This window comes from Phaseolus vulgaris, chromosome 7 (assembly GCF_051622355.1).
Source record: "Phaseolus vulgaris cultivar YP4 chromosome 7, ASM5162235v1, whole genome shotgun sequence".
NCBI lineage: Eukaryota > Viridiplantae > Streptophyta > Magnoliopsida > Fabales > Fabaceae > Phaseolus > Phaseolus vulgaris.
The window spans coordinates 56,978,163-56,998,995 of NC_143504.1; the positions used below are offsets into that span (position 1 = coordinate 56,978,163).

The 20,833-nt window shown below is 29.0% G+C and overlaps 2 protein-coding genes across 3 annotated transcripts; both read left to right on the forward strand.

Annotated features, from left to right (window-relative positions):
* Positions 1-6,854: 6,854 nt before the first annotated feature.
* On the forward strand, positions 6,855-11,296 carry LOC137830560 (agamous-like MADS-box protein AGL15). 2 transcript variants are annotated; one of them, XM_068637985.2, is made up of 8 exons: positions 6,855-7,312; positions 8,315-8,396; positions 8,516-8,583; positions 8,779-8,878; positions 9,556-9,597; positions 9,839-9,880; positions 9,968-10,110; positions 10,717-11,296. In XM_068637985.2, exons 1-8 carry the CDS (start codon positions 7,131-7,133, stop codon positions 10,799-10,801), a joined length of 744 nt encoding a protein of 247 aa, XP_068494086.1. In that variant the 5' UTR covers positions 6,855-7,130; the 3' UTR covers positions 10,802-11,296. The 2 variants fall into 2 exon arrangements, with proteins under 2 accessions (XP_068494086.1, XP_068494087.1); XM_068637986.2 differs by lacking the exon at positions 9,968-10,110 and having other exon boundaries at positions 6,984-7,312; positions 10,717-10,945.
* Positions 11,297-17,887: 6,591 nt separating this feature from the next.
* On the forward strand, positions 17,888-19,238 carry LOC137830561 (protein MIZU-KUSSEI 1). Its single transcript, XM_068637987.2, has one exon. It carries the CDS (start codon positions 18,109-18,111, stop codon positions 18,988-18,990), a length of 882 nt encoding a protein of 293 aa, XP_068494088.1. The 5' UTR covers positions 17,888-18,108; the 3' UTR covers positions 18,991-19,238.
* Positions 19,239-20,833: the final 1,595 nt, after the last annotated feature.

The window sequence follows — 20,833 nt, forward strand, 5'->3', positions numbered from 1 at the left end:
GTTGACCGTTAAAAATTCTCTTTTGGAGGTTCTTGTTGGCAATATCAGTTGTATGATCCAATCCTTTCGTAAAAAATTATGTTAGTCTCACCTTTGATTATTTTATCAGTGACAGTGGGGCCTGGGATCTTCATAAAGTCAGATTTTGTCTTCTTCGGGACATCATTTTAGTATTGATCGTCTATGTCGCACAAAGGATTTGGTGATGTTTTTTTTCCCGGCAACAAATGAATGAGTGGTACTTTCAGTTTCTAATATGTTTAAAGTACTTGAATCATGCTCAATTGATCTCTATAATAGATGCAGAAATCAATTTAGGTTTTAGTCTTTCAGATTGCGTAGCTGTTCACGTTCATTTGCCTGGTGAGTCTCTAGTTGTTCTTGTCCTTTCTATGGTATTGCTTAAATTGTTGGGTGAACAATTTCAGTGTCTGAAATTACGACAAGTTACGACCCTTTATAGGTGATGAGTTTTTGTCCGTTGAAATTGGAGCAACTTATTCATTTGATGACTAGAAGAATATACACATGTGCATTTCTAGGAGAGAAAAATAATAATAAGAAAAGAATTGAATGAGATTTTTAATAACCTGAAATTTTGCATAAAGTAGAATTTTCTAATGCAACTTATTTAAATTCTTTTCTTAATTTGTATATACAGTAATTTTAGCTTAAGAAGAAGTTTATTTCATTAGTATATTTGTCTTATTAATGTTTATGAAGAAATTTGTCGAAACAGTCCTATAGAAAGAAGCCCTTGACTCGCTATCCTGCAATTCCATCTCTGAAATCTGAATTCTGTCTTGATGAAGCTGAATATACTCCGAGTTTTATATGCATTTTGCAGAGGCAGATCGTGCATCCATTGTTCTCTGTCTTTCCTAACTCTGCAGCCCTCCATTTCCACACTGCTCTGACTTCAAAATCTGGGGTAAGAGTTAACAGTTGATGCTGAAATATGGTTGTTCCCTTTCTTTTAATGTTGTTATCAAATCAATCATATGTCATATTAATGTGAATATGTGGGAGTTCTCGATTAGCTTCAACACTCAATTGTTTTCAGAAGTTATCAGATAACAAGGGATTGTTGACGGCCCTTGTTATAGATGCAATCATAGATTCGAACTTAGGAAACCAAGTTATTGTTCTGAACATTTAGCATTCGTCCGAGCTTTTACTTTTTCATATTGTTTTGTTCTTTTATACAATCTTAAGTCCCAATAATCTGTTTTATAGTTCAAACTTAACTTGTTTATTAAATGGTTTTAATTCGGTTCACAAAGATAAACCGGCTCTGTTTGCAACTGAAAAACTATAGGTTTAAGACCACTTGTCGTCCCTAAAGGGTCAAAAATCAATTCCTCACTTGAGATTTTAATTTGTTTAATGTGATACCAACTTTTTTTTAAAAAATGACTCAACGTGGCCCCTTTTATTAGATTTTCCTTGATGTCATTAAGTGAGTGATGACTTGGCACACATGAAATTTCATTTTGAACACATGTACAGTGGTAGAATTGCTAGAGTGAGATTGGTCCCTTTTATTGTTAGATTGTCTTTGACGTCATTAACTGAGTGATAACTTGGCACATATGAAATTTCATTTTGAACACATGAACAGTGGTAGAATAGCTACAGTGAGATTGGTTCCTTTTACCTAATTGGCTAGATGATCTTCTTCTCTTTGTAGAAGCCAAGAACCCTAACAAGTGCTGCTTCCATTCTTCCTATGCTTAAACATCTTCTATCCCTCTTATTTTTTCCTCAAATCTTCACGTGGGTTCACATCAAAATCTCTCTTTTCTCCTATTTTAACACTTCCAATTTAATCTTAGCTTTAGTTGGTCTGTTTGGTTTTTACCTTACATTCGTGCTAAAATGGATATTGATCAAAACTTGTACGTTGAACGAACGATTCTTCCTTTGTCGAGATAGAGTCAACAAACTACGCCATAAGCGTTTTGACACTTTTAAAAGGAGGATCCTATGTTTTTACTTTTTGAGTAAGAACAAAATTCTTACCTTAAAAAAGGACTTTGAAAAGATCTTAAATAGAAAAGTAGTCCTTGAATAAATAAAACTTATATCCCTCTATTTCTTCAGAAGACGAAAGAAATTGTGGGGGTAAAGCAGAGAGAGTAGGGCAATAACGACTCTTATCTGTTACTAATGCGTGGCATGTTCTTGGTCTTGTATCAATGAATCTATCTTTGTTGTCTTCTGTCCCTGTGTTGGTTTATTAGGAGAATGGAATAGACTTGGATAATCTAACATGGTCTACATTCAATGCATTAGGTCATCTTCTTTCTAAACCCAAAGTTCGTTATTGAGACTACATTAGACAAATTAAGATATTTGACTCTTCATACAATGACATCAAACCAAAACTATATTATTCAAAGCTCACTTTTTAGGGTGATTTTCAATAAACTAAACCATACCAGCCTTGGCATGGAATGGGCAGTGCTGTAAAACTGTCATAGCATGATGTAATTTTAATTTCAACAGTCATATGCTTACTTTTATATGGAAAGAAAAAGTTGAACAACCACTCACTTATTTTTGGCTAAAATACAATTGTGTTCCTCAAGCACTTTATTTATCAGCTACAATGGAATTTTTATGTGAGATTTGAACACCCTACCTTTATTTGAGATAAGATACTCAGATGCTGCTATTATTTATGAAAATAATTACTATTAAAAGAAACTAACAAACTAACAATTCTCAATAGGCTACACTCTAATATGTATTTTTAATTTATAATCTTACTTATGACTGTTAAAACGTCATTCCCTTGACCTTCCTTCTATGGATCAATTATATTACATCAGAAGAGTTATTTTTTCAACAAAGTCAGCAACACAATGTGAAGAATTCAATGTTTGAGATCTCTATAATATATCCATTTCCCCCTCTTTATTTTTGTTATTTTGGTTTCCTAAATTTTAAAATTTATTGTTTTAATTCCTCTAGCTAAGATTTTGAAATTTAAAAAACTAAATGATAAAAAAGTTTTAAAAAAACAAAATATGATTAAATTGATATAAGGATTTGAAGCATAATTAAACCTTAAAACTAATATAAAATAATTAGCTTCAATGTGCTTTTAAGAACTTGTAATTCTATCTTATTTTAGTTTTTCTTTGTTACCAAATGTGTAACATTTTATTAATATTTTTAATTATTATTATCAACTATAATTAATTTAGTAAAAAAAATAAAAAGTATAATCAAAACAATTAAATTATTTTTAAGTGTATTCAGTTAAGTTATACATTTAATATTTTTAGAAATAAGATAATTACATAAGTTTTTTTCATCTTTATGAACAATAAATTATATATATATTTTTAATAATTATTAATTCTTATTTATAAAAGAAAGTTATCATATATAATCTTATATTATAATAATTATATATTTATCATCTTATTAGAAAGGAATGTTTAGTGACAAAATAAATTAATATATTATGAATAACTATTTTACATTAGTTTTAAATTGTGTAATATATAATAATTACATATTTAAAAATATATAAAGTATATTTCATTATTTTTATCTTTAAATATAAAATACCTAATTGTGATATATTTAAATAAATAATTTTATGGTCATTTAAAATTATAATATCAAAATGAATAAATAGAACATAATTTATAAACGTTGAAGTAAATAATAATATTTTTTAATATAAATACAGTTTTTAAAGTAAATTAATGATTGAATATATATATATATATATATAATTTAAGTTTATATTAAATAAAAATATATTATTTAAATTACGTAGGTCCTAAAACGTATATTTATTTTAATTTGAAACTTTTTTAATTATATTAATTAATATTTTTTTATTTTTAGTAACAAACTAATTAACCAAACAATGGTTAAAAAAAAAGTAAATTTAACAAATATTTGTGCAGAAATAAAAACATACCGAAATATTTACCCAAATAAAAATAAATATTTAAATGTATTTTTCAAATCCATGTAAATGATTAAAAATTGGGCTTAAAAAACAAAGTTAGGTACAAACAAGAAATAATCAAACCCAACTCCAAAGGAAAACTATGAATTACACTGTTTCTCATTCACTCATTTTTTCACTTCATTATCAATATTTTTTAATTTTTTGAATTATAATATTTATAAAAATTCAATATTAAAATAAAATAATAACTTATTATGAAATTTTAAAAATCTGTTAATAGTTATTATTTCGTAAATTACACAGATAACACAATCTTTTTAGAAATAATTAACATAAGTTAGAAATAAATCGTGCATCTAAAAGTTATAAAAAATAATCAAATTTCTATTTAATAACTATTTCTAAAATATATTATATACATATACATATTATAAAGTAATTTTATGAATAAATAACCCATTTTAAAACACAATCTCTTACAAAATTATTGTTTTAAGACTTGTCTTCCTTAATGTATGTAAGAAATTAAATTTTATTTATTATGAATTTCTTTGAGCAAATTTACTTAAATAAGTAAAAAAAGTGTGACTAATTTTTTCTACTCAGAGACAGGTGTTTGTAACCTTAATGTTATATGATGTATTTGAAATATTGATATTTGGTGTTTCTTGTTTACTTTTTTGTCTAGGTTTGGAAGGTATGGTGTGTTTCTGCAGGTTTTCTTGGTTTTTTCTACTTGGCAGGGTAAGGTTGATGATTTTGTTCTTGGATTGCAGTAAAGGAAAGTGTATTTGATTTATGTTTCTCAATCTGGTGTTAGAATCTTTATGGTGTATGAGCTTTAGAAGATTGATATGTGGTGTTTTTGGTTATTGATTTTTCCAATTTGAGAAGTTGTTGTGTGCTTTTTACAGGTTATCTCTGATTTTTGTATCCTCCTTTTAAGATCGATTTGCTGTTGTTGACACTTGGTTATTCGACGCACTTCAGCCTGTTGAGAAGACATTGTTTAGTTGTTGGATGTTATGTCCAGTATTAAGAGTGTGTTCTATTTGGTGGGTTATTTTTGGTTTACATTTTCTTCTTGTAGGATGAATTTGTCGAATTTGGCACTTGGTTTTAGCACTTCAGCCTGCTGGCAAAGATCTTATTTAGTTGTTGGATGTATGTCCTATATTGAGGGTGTGATATCTTTGGTGAGTTGATTTAATTGTATTTGTTGGGTTTCTATATCTTGATCTGGTTTATTATTTTGATTTCTAGTGTAGTGTTTGTTGGATCCTTGGTAGTAGGGTGTTAGAAAACTTATTTTGAGTTTTTTTTTTATAAGGATTGAGACACTCATAAATATCTCATTTTATTTTATTTATTTTTAGTTGATAAAAAAAATATAAAAAAATCATAACACATTGTTTAGCATAATATATAAAGCAACTACTCTAATGATTCCAATATTTCCAAGTCACTTTTTGATGATTGAATATTATTAAAATATAACTCAACAACTTTTATTGATTGTATAAATAATTTGATTTAAAAATTATAAATTAACTTTATATAAATATAAATAAATAAAATTTTTCATTTTGTTTAAATTTTGTGGTATTTTATTATTATGGTTTATATGCATATAACTTTGTATAAATTTAGAAATATTTTAAAAATATCACAACAGGAAATGAAACAACATAAACCAAGATTATCACATAATTTTTCTAAAACACAAAAGTAATTTGTTAGTTTCTTTCTGTACAAGAATAATTAATTAGTTCACATAATCATAAAAGTAAGATAAAAAATAATTTCATAATTTGAAAAATTAAAATTTCTTCATTTTATAAAACCTAAAATGTACGTAAGCCTTTCCCTTTTATCGATATATAATTATTTAAAAAACCTAAAATACAAAGTATCTAAAAATATATGAACTCCGATATATCACACAAAAATTCAAAATATAACTGCTTCCTGTTAATAACCCACCTTTAACATCTTAAAAACTTATTGAATGAATAGTCTCCAAATATGCTATAATCTTGATATTTTCCACAGCATAAAATAATAATTTAAATAAAAAGAGGTTGAATATTGGAAATAAAGTATTTTTAATAATCAATTTAAAAATCTAGAAGAATATGATTTATGATACAGAAATATCCTTCTTTTAGGAAAAACACCCTTCAAGCAGAAAACTTCCATAATTAACAATGATGATAAATAAAGTTATGATGTCTTCTTACCAGTAATAGAATAATAAGAGCACTAGTCATTGTCAAATATGATCATGTTTTCTATTTGTGACACTACTTTTTAAATTTAAAAAATAAATCATAATTGCTTGATTTACCAATATAAGTAAATTGAAATATGGCAACTTACAGATATATTTTAAGAGTAAATAAAGGAAAGTTTATTTTAATCAATGCTATTCTAAAACTTGCCTACACTCCTTTCTAATCTTGTTTCAGTACTTGATTGAAGGAGTAATAATTTTTTTGTAAATAATTTACTTAATCACTTTATTTAAAATCCATATATAGTGAAATCTTTATATAAAATCTCATAAAATACTAAATACTGCCATATATTTCTCACCATGAGTGCATCAAAATTAGAAATTTAAATCAAAACAAAATTGAAAGATCAAATCTGGGATTCCCACCTCAGAATAGATTTTACCAAACCCTTATTTTGGTTGAGAATAGTTAGAAAAAGATGTTATTGTGTTTTGAAGGAAGAAAAATATTATCCTTAAAAAAAATGTTTATTTAGATGAAAAGAAACATCATGAAGATGGTTGGAATTCCTAGTACCATCCAAACATAAAGTAACATTGTATGAGGAAAAAGTCCCTAGAAGTGGCGATTACCTACTCCCCAAGCAAATAGTATCCCATATTAGGATCATTGCCACACATAGTAATCCATCTGTCACTTTTCTCCCAAGACTCTAATTTTGGTCACTCTTTCCATCTTTGGAGGTCTCTGCAAAATCCCAATCCCCTCCAACAACAAAATAGTTGTGCTTTTTTATTTTGTGTGTGCTGTGTGGCTTGCATATAAATAAAGAACCTCTTTTGGGGTCCTTCTTTTCATGCCCATCTTTCCCCTCTTATTCTGAATGCTGCTGGGTTCAGTGTTTGGTGAGGAAGGATAATAAAGGAAGGATCTTTGTGAGAGGAAGAGTAAAAGACATGGGGAGGGGGAAGATTGAGATTAAGAAAATTGAGAATTTGAACAGCAGACAGGTTACCTTTTCCAAGAGGAGGAATGGTTTGCTGAAGAAAGCCAGAGAATTGTCTGTTCTATGTGATGCTGAGGTTGCTGTCATCATATTCTCTAGCACTGGCAAGCTTTATGAGTTTTCAAACACAAGGTGCTTGCTTGCTTCACCCCTTTGAAGCCTTTTGTTGAAACTTGAAACCTTTCACATATAAGAATGGTTCTTTTCAGGATTTTGTTTGTTTTTAGGATGAGGTAGTCTTGCTAGATAATTAGTTTTTTTTTTTGTTTTTTTTAAGAAAGTTGTCTGGGGGTGATGATACTTGTGGACCAAGTAAACAACAGATTTGCTGTTCTTTATTTTGGAGAACCATTTAAGTGTTTATAAGGGAGAACCATGGTTTTGTTAAGATGAAAAAAATGTGGATATCACACCAATGATTGAATTTAGATTTTTGTAAGGTTTAAGATAGAGGTGTGGTTCTGATGAATTATCTTTTGAAGAAGATGTGAATGGTGAGATTAATTAACAGAAAACTTGTTAAAGAAAATTAACTCTGCAATGATAGAAAAAGGGATTGTTTGGGGTAGATGTTGAATTATACTTGCATTTTGTGCCTGTGGGATCAGCGAAAAAGCAAATACTGAAAATGAACTGTTCACATGTATCTGCTTTGATGAGTTGAAGAATCCCATCTTGTGCTAGTCTAGATTCCTACTGCCAAAAGAAATATATAGTAGTAACCATCACATTAGGGTCTGCATTTTCTGTTGATTTCTTTTGTAGTCTCAAATTCTGCCTTCTTAATCAGTTATTGACAATTAGCCATGTTTAGACTAACTTATTTAGAGAGCTTCCTGAGGGTATTCTAAAAATAAGTAATTATTTCTCCAAAATTTAGCTGAACTAAATATGGGAACAATAAAACCTATCTTTTAGTTTTCTTCTAAAACTTAGATGTCATTTTTTGAATGCAAGGCCAGGATTGTGATAGAAGATTTTGTTCCATCAAATATAATGGTAATTTGCAAGTCCAAGCTCATGATGAACTTTTTAGCAACTTTCAAATGCTCTTACTCTTCTTGTAACTGTTTATATGATCCATCTGAGGCTTATATTTTCAATGACTAAATGAATCTTATTTCATTTATGTAGCATGGAACATTCCATTTCAAGGTATAGCAAAGGGACAGAATTGGATTCTGCAGAGCAACCTATTGATGTGCCCCCAAAAGATGTATTTGATACTGTCCCTCTAATATCTTAAAACATCACACCTTTTTTAGTAAACCCCTAACCTTTTAAGTTCATTTTTCACAGTATATTTGAAGTATTATTGTTCATACTTTTAAATAGGTTATGGTTATGGAGCCTGATACTAACCTTTTGAAGGATGAAATAACAAAGCTTCGATCGGCATACTTGTAAGTTTCACTGACACTTTATATATGTAATCAGCAATGCTATTGCAACTGACTGATACAATCATTAGTGAAATACCTCAATGAAATGACCCAATAATAATACTACCTCACTGTGTTTTCTATCTATCTTGTTGCTTATTTTTCTTCAGAATCTGAGTCCAATTTTTTTTCTGATAACATTCTCAAATTGTGTAGAAATATGATGGGTAAGGAGCTTGATGGGTTGAGCCTTAAGGAATTGCAGCACCTAGAAAATCAACTGAGTGAAGGGATACTAGCTGTAAAAGAAAAAAAGGTAGCGAGATGAATACCAACAGTGGTGTAATTGATTGTATTATTTTGATTTGTAATTTCCTTAATCCTTACAAGATTTTCTGTATACTATTTCATACATGTTAATATGGTCATATTCAGACATTATTGTAAGCACATTCAAGCATTTTGATATTAAAAGGATAACCTTTGTATTTCTGGAAGAGAAAACATTACAAAACTCATTAATTTGAACAACTGCAAATCAAGAGTTTGATCCCTCTAAGAGCAATTGACCACAGTGATGCATTTCCTTTGGCTGCTATGGATTCAAATAATGGCATAAGAGCAGTTTTTTGCTTGTTATGGCAACACTATCAAAGTATAATAACCTTCAAAATTTAAATAATGTTGATTTCATTACTAAGTTCTTATTGGTCCTAGATTGATAGTGACTATGAGTGTAAACTATATCTTACTATTTGTCATGAATTTCTTATTTATTTTTTCATTTTTGAGTATAAATGGTTTAAATTGTATGACATTAAAAATAGCACATCTGGTTTCATACTTCAACTGTAGCATTTTCATAGTTGCCTGCTATGTTTCATAAACTTGTTCATAGGTTGAGTAACACTTGTTTTCAGTTCTTCAGGTCAAGACTTGCTAATATATGGATATGCTGTGATTAATCTTATTCCTCACAATATAATGTTTCAGGAACAAGTACTTGTAGAACAGCTTAGGAGGTCCAGGATACAGGTACATGGTTCTCCTTACAATTTTCATCTCATTTTCATTCCACAACAAAACTAGATTTAAAATCTAATAGATGCAAAATGCATTAATAGTTTTGGCATTAAAGCTGTTTTGAAATAAAATAAGCTATTTTGCAAATGTTTGTAGAAAAATAATTGACTATACTCTAATGGAAGAGATTTTCAAACACACCTTTCTTTTCATGATTTATATTTTAACAAGTTTTCCAAATGTATCTCTGCAGGAGCAGAAAGCTGTGCTGGAAAATGAAGTTCTGCGCAAACAGGTAAGAACCATGAATCATCTCAAATTAGCCTTTGAAATCTGGAAACACTCTATCTTCTTACTCATCTTTAATTTGAACTGTAAACAGCTTGAGGAGATACAAAATAAAACAAAGACACAGTTCCTTGAATTCAGTTCTTTGGATAGGAGTTTTTCCAAGAACAGTTCAAAATCTCTTTTCAATTGTGCTTCAGAGGAAAATGATCATTCAGATACTTCTTTGCAGTTAGCGTATGTGATCATGACTCCCTTTTTACAAAATGCAATAACAAACTTTACTAACTCATTATGGATGATAGTAGTTGTGCTTCTATTTTCTATAGCCATAAATTGTGTTGGACATAACTTTTAACATCACCTAATGAATGATTATGATATTTTCTAAGGTGTAAAAGTTGAATAGTAGTTTTGACATTTTTTTTATAAAAACTTTTATGTTAGGCATCATTATGCAACTTAGTTAGGCTGAAACCTCAAGTAACAACAATCATCTGCTATCACATGGAAAAAAAGTATTATTATAAAAAAAATACAAAAAAATATGGGGGACTAGACCAAAACCCATATGTTAACAAAAACGATACATAGATAGACTTATCTATTTATAAAAAATTCTAAAAACAGAACAGATAAAAACTTATTATACCAATGAAATGATTCTCTATGAATAAATCATAAAATAACCAATTTATCAGTACACGCATTCCTTTTGCGAAATATGAGTAATCCTAAACCTGATTTTTTCACAGGAATTAAGATAAACATTTCATCAATTACGAAGAAGTAGTTTTGGCATTTGGCAAAAGGGTATGATGGTTGTGAATTTTCTTGTTTCAGGTTGTCAACAGATTATGGTCGGCAGAGGAAAGAATTGAAGATAGAAGCTTGCAACGACTCAGGGAGTCAAGTGGCTTCACAGTGACATTTTTGTACTGAAAGCTTACATTTGGAACTTGGGAAACATTGCCCAGTTCTCTATCTTGCCACTTTAAGTTTTAGCATAGATATAGTTTTAGGCTAAATTAAATAAATTCATGTTTAGTTCATAAATTTTTGGCTTTCACCAGCACCATTTCATTGCTAAATTAGATCCAAGTTACATGCTAAATGACTCACCATGTTCAAATACTTCTGTCATTTAGTTCAACCAAACAGCTTTCAGGTATTAAGATGGTGGATTAGATAAAAAAAAGGTGGTCTTTGAGGTCTCCCTCCCTCTCTCTTTCTCCCTCTCTCTCTATATCTATATATTTATATATGTGTGTAATAATGAATCTTTAGGATTATTTGTTGCATATTCTTGTGAATTCTAGACTTATGAGTTGTAGGGAGGGATTTTTCTTCACCCTACAAACATGTATTAAAACAAGTGTTGTGAAACCAAATATATAAAATAATCAAATTACTTCAAGAGAGTTATATTTCATTCTCATTTTTCTTGGTGTAATGGTGGAAAATGAATTATTTATTAGAACTAATAGGGATTTTTTTAACAAACATGAACAATTTCACATATTAATTATAAATAGATAAAATTTTAAATAAAAACATGAGTAATATGCTATTTTATCAACACTTAGTCATCCAAACATTTGTTACTAAATTAATTATTTTTCACTAAATTGGTTCTGCAAACATAAAAATAAATAAATAACAAAATTAGTCTTTTTTTATACTTTTTTTTTAAAATCCTAAACTCTAAACACTCTATCAATATTTTTTCTACACATCTCATCTAATTTACCCTTATTTCAGAAAGTTATTTTTGGATCAGATTCCCCAAAAATTATTCTGCAAAAATACATTCCAGATAAAGCTTCCAGAAAAGATAAGTAGAAAGTCATTTAAAGGGTAAAACGGTCTTTTCCAAAGTTGATGGGGGTGCAGAGAGAATTTGATAGGTGCAGGAAGAAGCACCCAAGAAATTAATTGGAATAGCCTTTTTGTTTCTATAACATTACGTTTTAGTTTTATTTTAGTCTTTTTATTTGTTTGTGTCTTTATATTTATAGGGATTGAATAGCTGTTTATTTAAACAAGTTTTTATTGAATAAGTATTAATCATGTAAATATTTATCTACAAATTGTTTTTGTAACAGAAAAGAAAAGAAAAGTAAATTTGTTTTGTATAAGTTGTAAGTTGTTTTACAAGTTACTTTTTGGAGAATTTATTTAAATAAGTTTAAAATAACTTATACATGTCATGAACTATTTTCATAAACTCTTTCAAACACTTCACAACTATTTTATACCCTAAGATAATCATAAAAAAAATGTAATTAAGTTCTTCCAAAAACATCCTAAAATATATTTAACTTAAAATCATAGAACTAGGTTGAATAAAAATCGGATAAGAAGCTAAAGAAACAAAAAGAAAAAGGTAAAATTGGTGAAGAAAAGACCTAAAAATTAAACTGTGTTTGTTAAGAATACTTTTTATAAATTTCAAAAACTACTCTTTTTATAGATTATTTTCGTTTTGCTTTTTTAATTTATTTTAATTTTAATTATTGTAAAGTTATATTATTTTAATCACTATAAATTTATTTTATCTTATTTTAGTAAAAACAATTTATATTTCTCTGTACGTGACATTACCAAGTTAGACTAACGTTTATGATAATCTGTTTCAAAGTTTTATTATTGGTTAAACTTTATTAAGAAGCAATTTTGTTGTTTATAATCCGTTTTATAAATCTTATAGTTAATAAGGTTGTTTTGTAGTCTGTTTTTTTAGCTTCATATTCATGTAACAGGCTCTTAGAAAAATCTAAATTTTCTACTGCTCAAAATTTTGAATTATATAAATTGAAAAAATATTTTTATTATACAATTTAAAATATAATTTTATTGTACAATATAAAATGTATTTTTATTTATAAATTTTGAATTACATAATTTAAAATGAATTTTTTGATTATATTTATAGATTCTGAATTATATAATTCATAATAAATTTTTAAATGGTACATTTCAAAATCTATTTTAATATTATTTTTAATTAGTCCGTTGACTTAAATTTTATTTAAAAATTACATATGGAACAATGTATCAATTTCATTTGATATTTTACTCTAAAATTTTAAATCTATTTTTTGAAAGATAATAAATATTATATTATTTTAAATAAACACAAATAATTCATAATCCGAATCTGAATTCAGGTTAAGTTATATTAATCTCAACCTTACGATTCCGGCTTGGTCGGCTCAATACGATCGACTTCATTCTCTTCCATGACAACATCATCATCGACATTCAGCGTCACAAGTTTTCCGTTTACTACATTTTTGTTGAGGTCATAATAACGAGTATCGTCCACATATACATCATGGTAAAATGTTACCTATCGAACACCCTGTCAAAAGTTCTCGTTTATTCGCAACATAAATGAGTGACACTTCTCAATCATATTAACTCTTATTCATAAACTACACCTTCATACAATTAAAATTGTATTGTATTATTTAAAATATCATTTTCAGTTCCAAATTTATATTCTAGTAGATGATATAGTATGAGGTAAAATAGTTACAAATTGATCAATTTGAAAAACTTTCAGATCTCTACAAACCTTGATTTTGATGTCCAAAGCATCAGTAAGACCAAAGAGTAGCGACAAAAGCAGTAGAAAAAAATGCAAGAAAATGAAGATATGGGAGGTTCATAAACATGTAATTCTCAAAGGGTAAAATAGGTACTTTAAAAAATATTGTAGTATAAGATGTAAATTTGGGCTGTAAAAAGAAATTAGCTTTGGGCCAGTATCAAATACTTTCGGCAAATTCTTCCTGCACCATATCAATTTTAACCTCCACCATATCAATTTTCTAAATTTCCAAAACTACCCTCCTGCACCATATCAATTTTTTAAATTTCCAAAAATACCCTTATTCCAAATTAAAAAATCCAAAATAATAATTATAATTGAGAAATAAAAAAATACATGTTTGGAAAAAAAATTCTGAACACAAAACTAAAAATAAATTATAGATAAAAAATTTCAGAATTCAAAAATATGTTCGGAAAATTGAAATCCAAAATATTTCAGATAAAAGTTTGAAAAATAATTTTTCCATTTTTGTGTAAGGTTAGTTTCGTCATTTAGAAGGGGTATTTTTGTCATTTTCTATAACTGATTGGGTGCATGGTGAAATTGATATGGTGGAGGGAGAAATTGCCAATACTTTCTTGTTCTGTTTGTTCAACTTAAAAGAACCAGGAAGAAAAAGGCTTTTGGAAGGTAAAAATTTCCATAAGAAAAATGCAAAATATGAGAAGAGTCCATGTTTTTGTACTTAAAACAGTTTAATTTAGAACTGGAACTGAATTAGTTTACAAAAAAATTAAGTAATTAACTTGAGGGTGTTTCTTCCTGCACCTCTACACTTTCTTCCTGCACCCTTACATTCTTAAAAAATACCGAAATTATTCTTTCACAGGTGTTTTCAGAATAGTGATTCCATAAGCCAAAGATATTTTCAAAATAAAAAATCCATAAGACAAAAAAATCATTATGGAATATCTTGTCCGAAACACATTTTTTATTTTATTTCCAGTATAAATCTGGAATTCATAAAACATGTTTCGGAAAGAACAATCTGGAAGTTATTTTTTAAAGGAGGCAAAACAATCTTTTCTGAAAGTGAAGGGGTGCAGGAAGAAATTTGTAGAGGTGCAGGAGGAAGTTTCCTTAACTTGATTTGATAAAATAAAGTAATTTTAGTGGAAAATTTGATCCAAAAGAGAATTTCAAGTCGTTTTTAATTTATTCTTTTGAAAACGCCAAATCATACAATTTCCATGGTTAACATTTTTTTGACTCTTTCCAATAAGAGTGAGAATAATAAACATTAATGGGACGTGGTTTTCTTAATTTTAATAACTTTTATTCATTTCTCCAAAAGACTTATGAATGCATTGTGTATGCGTACGTATGTGTATAATCATTCTCATTCATAATTTTACGTCTAAGGTATGATAAAAAGGAGATAATATTTTTTATCTTTCTATAATATGAAACCCTAAACCCTCACCATAAGTCATTCCACAAAAAACAAAAATAAAATTCCAAACATTGGGTGGGTTCATAAGAACCACATATTAAAATCACATATAAAAATGGTGGGTCCTTTTATGATTTAGATCTTGCAATTTTTATATTAATTATATTTTTTAAAACAAAAACATAATTAAGCCTTATATATAATTTCAACATTTGTTTAATAAGAAAGAGTTATATTATTCCAACCTACCCTTGTCAAATGACATAAACACTTTTCCATCATTCCTTATATTAAAATGGTTTGTTAATTGATCGAATGGATCTTGGGGCAAAATCCTGGGTTTGGAACCGTCCAAAATCATAATTAACTAAAATTATTTTTTACATGGCCAATGATGACATCAATCAATGATTAATTGAAGTATTATATGAGATATTGAGAAATATTAAAAAAGTGGATGATACAAAAGTTAACAATTACATAACGTGGAAGAGATAGTTATATTTAAAAATAGTTTTAAAGAGAAAAGAAACAAATTGATGAGTGAATTAAAATAAAATAAAAAAAACTACGTTGACTACAAAAAGAAAGCAAATAAAAATATTTAAAATATTTAATAAAATAAAATATTAATGAAAACTTAATTAAAGGGTATAAAAATTGATTTTGGAAAAGAATGAAGAGAGAGTGGGTTGAGTGAAACAGCATAATTGTGATTGAGGTGAGGTTATGATGGTCGTCACCCTCGTGTCATGCAATTTTCTAATATATTCCCCACTTTCTAGGGTGGCACCAGCACGCGCCTCCGTTTCATATCCAATTTTTTCCTTTTTCTTTTCCTCTCTCTCCAAATTAATTAATATATTTTTTTTATATTCACAGTCATACATTAAATTATAATTATAATTTTTTTTAAAAAGAAACAATTTTAAAACTATATAAATTCAAATCACAATTCTAATTTTTTTGTCTTTCAATATCCAATTTTCGTCTTTCAATATCCAATTTTCAAAGCAATATTTTTATCCATTTTTATATTTACTTTTTTATTAACTTATTAGTATAACTTTTTTTAATAATTAATTATAAATATTGCATTCTAAATTGATTTTGTGAGATTGAGTTAAACTTAAATCCATTTCTTAATATGGTATCATAATCATTTAGAGTCTATTATTGAGTGTTTGTTGGATTTATCAGACCACCCGTTAATATATAGTCTTTCGCATGAGTTGGCAGATCACCGCGTGAGGAGGATGCTGGAGATTTCACATCGACTAGAGATAAAAATATTTTATAATTTATAAGTGTGTGCAGACCTCATCTTATAAATTGGTTTTATGATTTGAATTAGACTTTAAAAAAATTAATTTTTTTAAAAATGAAATAATTTTAAAAAATTATATAGACCAGAACACGCTATGTAGTTATGAAAGTAATATTTTTAACTTTCTTTTACCCATTTTTTATTTTTTACTTTTTAATTAACTTATTAGTATAAATCATTTATTATTTTTTGTAACCACTAGAATTCCTGAAAATTTTGAATGCATAACCCATTTTATTGAATATATATTTTGCAAGAAAAATGAAGAAAATTAAGAATATGATTGCATAAAGGATAAATTATTATTAAATAGTGTATGCATTGATTCAGAAAGAGGAATAAAGTTTTTGAGATCTGAGCAGTTTGTTAGGCCACACGAATGTCCAATAAGGTACTCAAATGTTTATTATTGGATTAGAAGGTGTGTGATAAAGTTATTTAATTACTACACAAAATCCTTTCTTAATCAAGGATTATACTTTTGTTAGGATATTTTCAACTGTTTTGATTCTTTTATTGCGCATGTTTTCAGATAATATATATATATAACACAGACATCAAATGAATGTGTCTGAGTTTCATAGTTTTTATTTAATTTATTTACTTTTGGACTTCATGCAGGTCCCCATATCACGCATGTTTCCTCCATGATTATCAGATCTCTCCATCATTTTAATCCAACGGTCAACAATAAACTAAACTTCAATCACCTAACCAATATACTAACAATTGCAATAAAAAACCAGCTCATATATCACATACTCCACCCCATCATTCTTTATTTTTCTACATTTCATACAAACCCTAATTTTTTCCTTTTCCTTCCTTCTCTCAACTATTTAACTTTTTAACCAAAACTTTCTAAATACCTTTTTCTTTCATTTCATTCCTTAAGTTTGTATTTATTTCTAATTATCATTATAATAACTAGTCTTTTCAATTTTACATATCCACTTAATAAAATAATAATTGTTTTATTGGAGATTGTTTAGATGATTAAGTAGATTAGGGTGAGATTACCATTTCCTTACCTCAAGTCCGAGATATAGTATTGTTAGGATCAATTATCGTATTTGAGGTATTGTTCGTTTTGGATGTTAGTGTTTTGTTACGATTTTGTCTTTAAAAGGCGACTCGGTAAGCTAAGGGAGAAATGTGTATTTAAACTGTCATTGATCTTCCTAAGCGAAGCCCCCGATTAAGGACTGAGGAGGAAAAGAGTTTACAATCACCACAGACGACGTCAATGTTCCGACCTCAACTCCGAGAGATAACATCACTGAGGTCAATCATCGCATTCGAAGTATTATCCGCTTTGGAAGTCGATGCTCCATCACGGTTTTATCCTTAAAAGACACCTCAAAGTCTATATTTTATGTTGTGTTTTAAGTCGAGTTCTATGCTTTTACTTTATGTTTATGGAGTCTTATATGAGATTTTGAGTCATGTATAAGGATTGAGACACTCTAATTAAAATATCCCTTTTATTATATTTATTCATTGCCGATAAAAGAAAAGTGTTATTCACCTTGCTTCTTGAGTGGTGTGAAACTATATTAGCGGTATCCCAACACTCGCTAAATTAAATATCAATAAATTATTTGTAATATGTGAAGTAAATGAGAAATAAAATGGTATAAGTTGGATTTTAGATGCAAAATATGAAAGTGATAGTATGATTAACGAAGAGAGATGATGGTTGTCCATAGAAGTGTAGGACCATTCCCAATACAAAAAGTCCAACAAATTATGATCATCGCAAGCACAACCCTCCACACCCTCCCTTTATATTCCTCCCCTTCCCCAACACCATAATCACCTTGTCGCTTCTTCTTCTTCTTCTTCTTCTTCCACTTTCAACCTTTATTCACAATCCTTCATTCACTCTCCTTCAGCATGAAACACCACCATCAACATCAACATCAACACCAACACCAAATCTTCCAAAGAAGCTCAAGTGCATGCACAGCCACAACACGAAACACCCGAAGAATCCTACCTTCCACTCTCTCTCACTCCCGCGCCTTCGACTCCGAGGATGTCTCCGACAAACTCCTTGTGCGACGAGGATCCTCACCTTCCGTCTCCAACTTCTACCATCAACAACAACAACAAAAACCACACAAACTAACGCCACAAAACAAGATATCCTCCATCTTACGTTCCTTCCTCAACATCTTCACGTTCCCCACAATCATCCCCACGTGCAAGTGGCTCACCATCCCCTCGCACCTCTCCATCACCCCCTCCCTCGGCCGGAAAGTCACCGGAACCCTCTTCGGCCACCGTCGCGGCCACATCTCCTTCGCCGTGCAGCTCCATCCCCGCGCCGAGCCCCTCCTCCTCGTGGAACTCGCCATGTCCACCTCCTCCCTTGTCAAGGAGATGTCCTCTGGTCTCGTGCGTCTGGCGCTCGAGTGCCCGAAGGTCTCGTTCTCGGCCGCCGCCAACGGTGGTCGGCAACAACACAAGAGACTCTTTCAGGAGCCTTCCTGGACCATGTACTGCAACGGCAGGAACTGCGGCTATGCGGTGTCCCGCACGTGCGGGGACCTCGACTGGCACGTGCTGAGCACCGTCCAGAGCGTGTCCGTGGGCGCCGGCGTGATCCCCCTTCTAGAGGATGGAAAAGGCGGCGGCGGTTCGGAGGGCGAGTTGATGTACATGAGGGCACGGTTTGAACGAGTTGTGGGGAGTCGTGACTCGGAGGCGTTTTACATGTTGAATCCTGATGGTAATGGCGGACCTGAACTTAGTATTTTTCTATTGAGAATATGATGTCAACATTCTTCACACAAAAAAGAACAAGACACAATTGTTATTAGACTTTCTTCATTGAAATACTTTTAAGGAAACAAAATTAGGGCTTCGGATTAAGATTGATGTATTGTTTAGGGTGATATCACTTGTTTGCTATTTTTTTTTTCAATTATGTCCATATATATATAAAGATGAAAGGATATGTGATTTAATTTCAGATCATATATATATATATATATAAAATTTTCTGCTGATGTGATGGTTAATTCATATAGGTATAGTTTGGAGGTTAATTACGGTTTTTTCCTTACCTATTTTTACGTAATCCTCCAGTTGATGATTAAGGGAAAAAATGATTTTTATATACGTAGTCTGAGAGATAATATCATTAAGATCAATTATCGTATTTTAGTTGGAAATCGGTGCTCTCTCACGATTTTGTTCTTAAAAATGTTTTGATTAATTGGAGAAAGAATTTGTATTTAAACCGTCATTAATCTCGACTTCTAGAAAATATGAGACTATATTTGGATTATACTTGAAATCGAAGAATTAGAAGAGAAATGTGTATTTAAACTGTTATTGACCTCGATTTCTTAAAAAAATAGATATATTTTGACAGTAACGGAACCGAGTTTATTGAGTTTAATACGAGTGAACTTTACACAACTCGTGGAAGAGACTATTTCATGGTATTATTATTTATTCACTTTTTATAATGTAATAGTGTTGTGATTACAGTGACATGAAAGAGAGAAAAATAAGAAAAAAAAGGTTATACGAATTAGGTGTAGGAATAAATTAATTGGCTTAATCAATCCTTTTGCATGTGAAGTGAGTTTGGTGGCCTGCAACAGGCCTACAAATGCTTTTTGTTTTGTTTCTTATATAAAAGAGAAGAGAATAAATTACTATATATTCCTTATATACACATTTAGAATTAGTAAAATCGATCATTATATTTGAATTATTGTTCGTTTCAAAGTTGTATGTAATAAATTATTATCAGTTTTAAAACTCAGTAATTAATGTTCCAATTTCAATTTTTTTAAAGATAGTTAAGGTCAATTAAGGTATCTAAAAACTTGTTCAAATTTTTTAAAGATAGTTAAGGTCAATTAAAGTATCTAAAACTTGTTGCGTTTTGGTTGAATGATAGGAAAATATTAAAGAGAATACCGTTAAGTTTAATTAATGTAAACATTTGTTTTTCTTAATTCAGAGCTTGAAGTATTCTCTAGATGTATAACTCTTCTCTCTCACATGAATAATGTCCCTCTCCCATAATTATTATTTTTTGAATAATCACTTTGATATTTCATGTGGTTTTATATAATGGAATTAAGGTTACGTCATGCAAGGAAGGAGAATAAAAGAAAATATGAGAAAAGAAAATGAAAGAAAAAGAGATTAAATAGTTTCGAAGTGTACCTATTTTGTTTCCAGAAAAAAATCACATAAGAAAGTTTTCATTTTCAAAATAATAAATAAATAAATAAAATAATATTACTGATATATTTATTAATCGATTTTTTTTTATAAATGAAACAATTATTTTAAATTAACATCTTCAAATTAAGATTTTATTTTTGTTATATTTTGATATATATATATATATAATTATAAATTATATTTTTAAATATTGGATCTACTTAAATCAATGAAATAATATCACTTTAAAACTTTCTATTCACTCGTATACCAATCAGTATTTACTCTACATCGATCCTTTTAAATAAACAGACCATAAGTTACTTTAAAAATATTTTTACTATATTACGTACCAACATGTATTTTTTAACACACTCAACTTTCTTTTATGATAATATATATGTTAACAAAATTACACTTGGAATGTTTC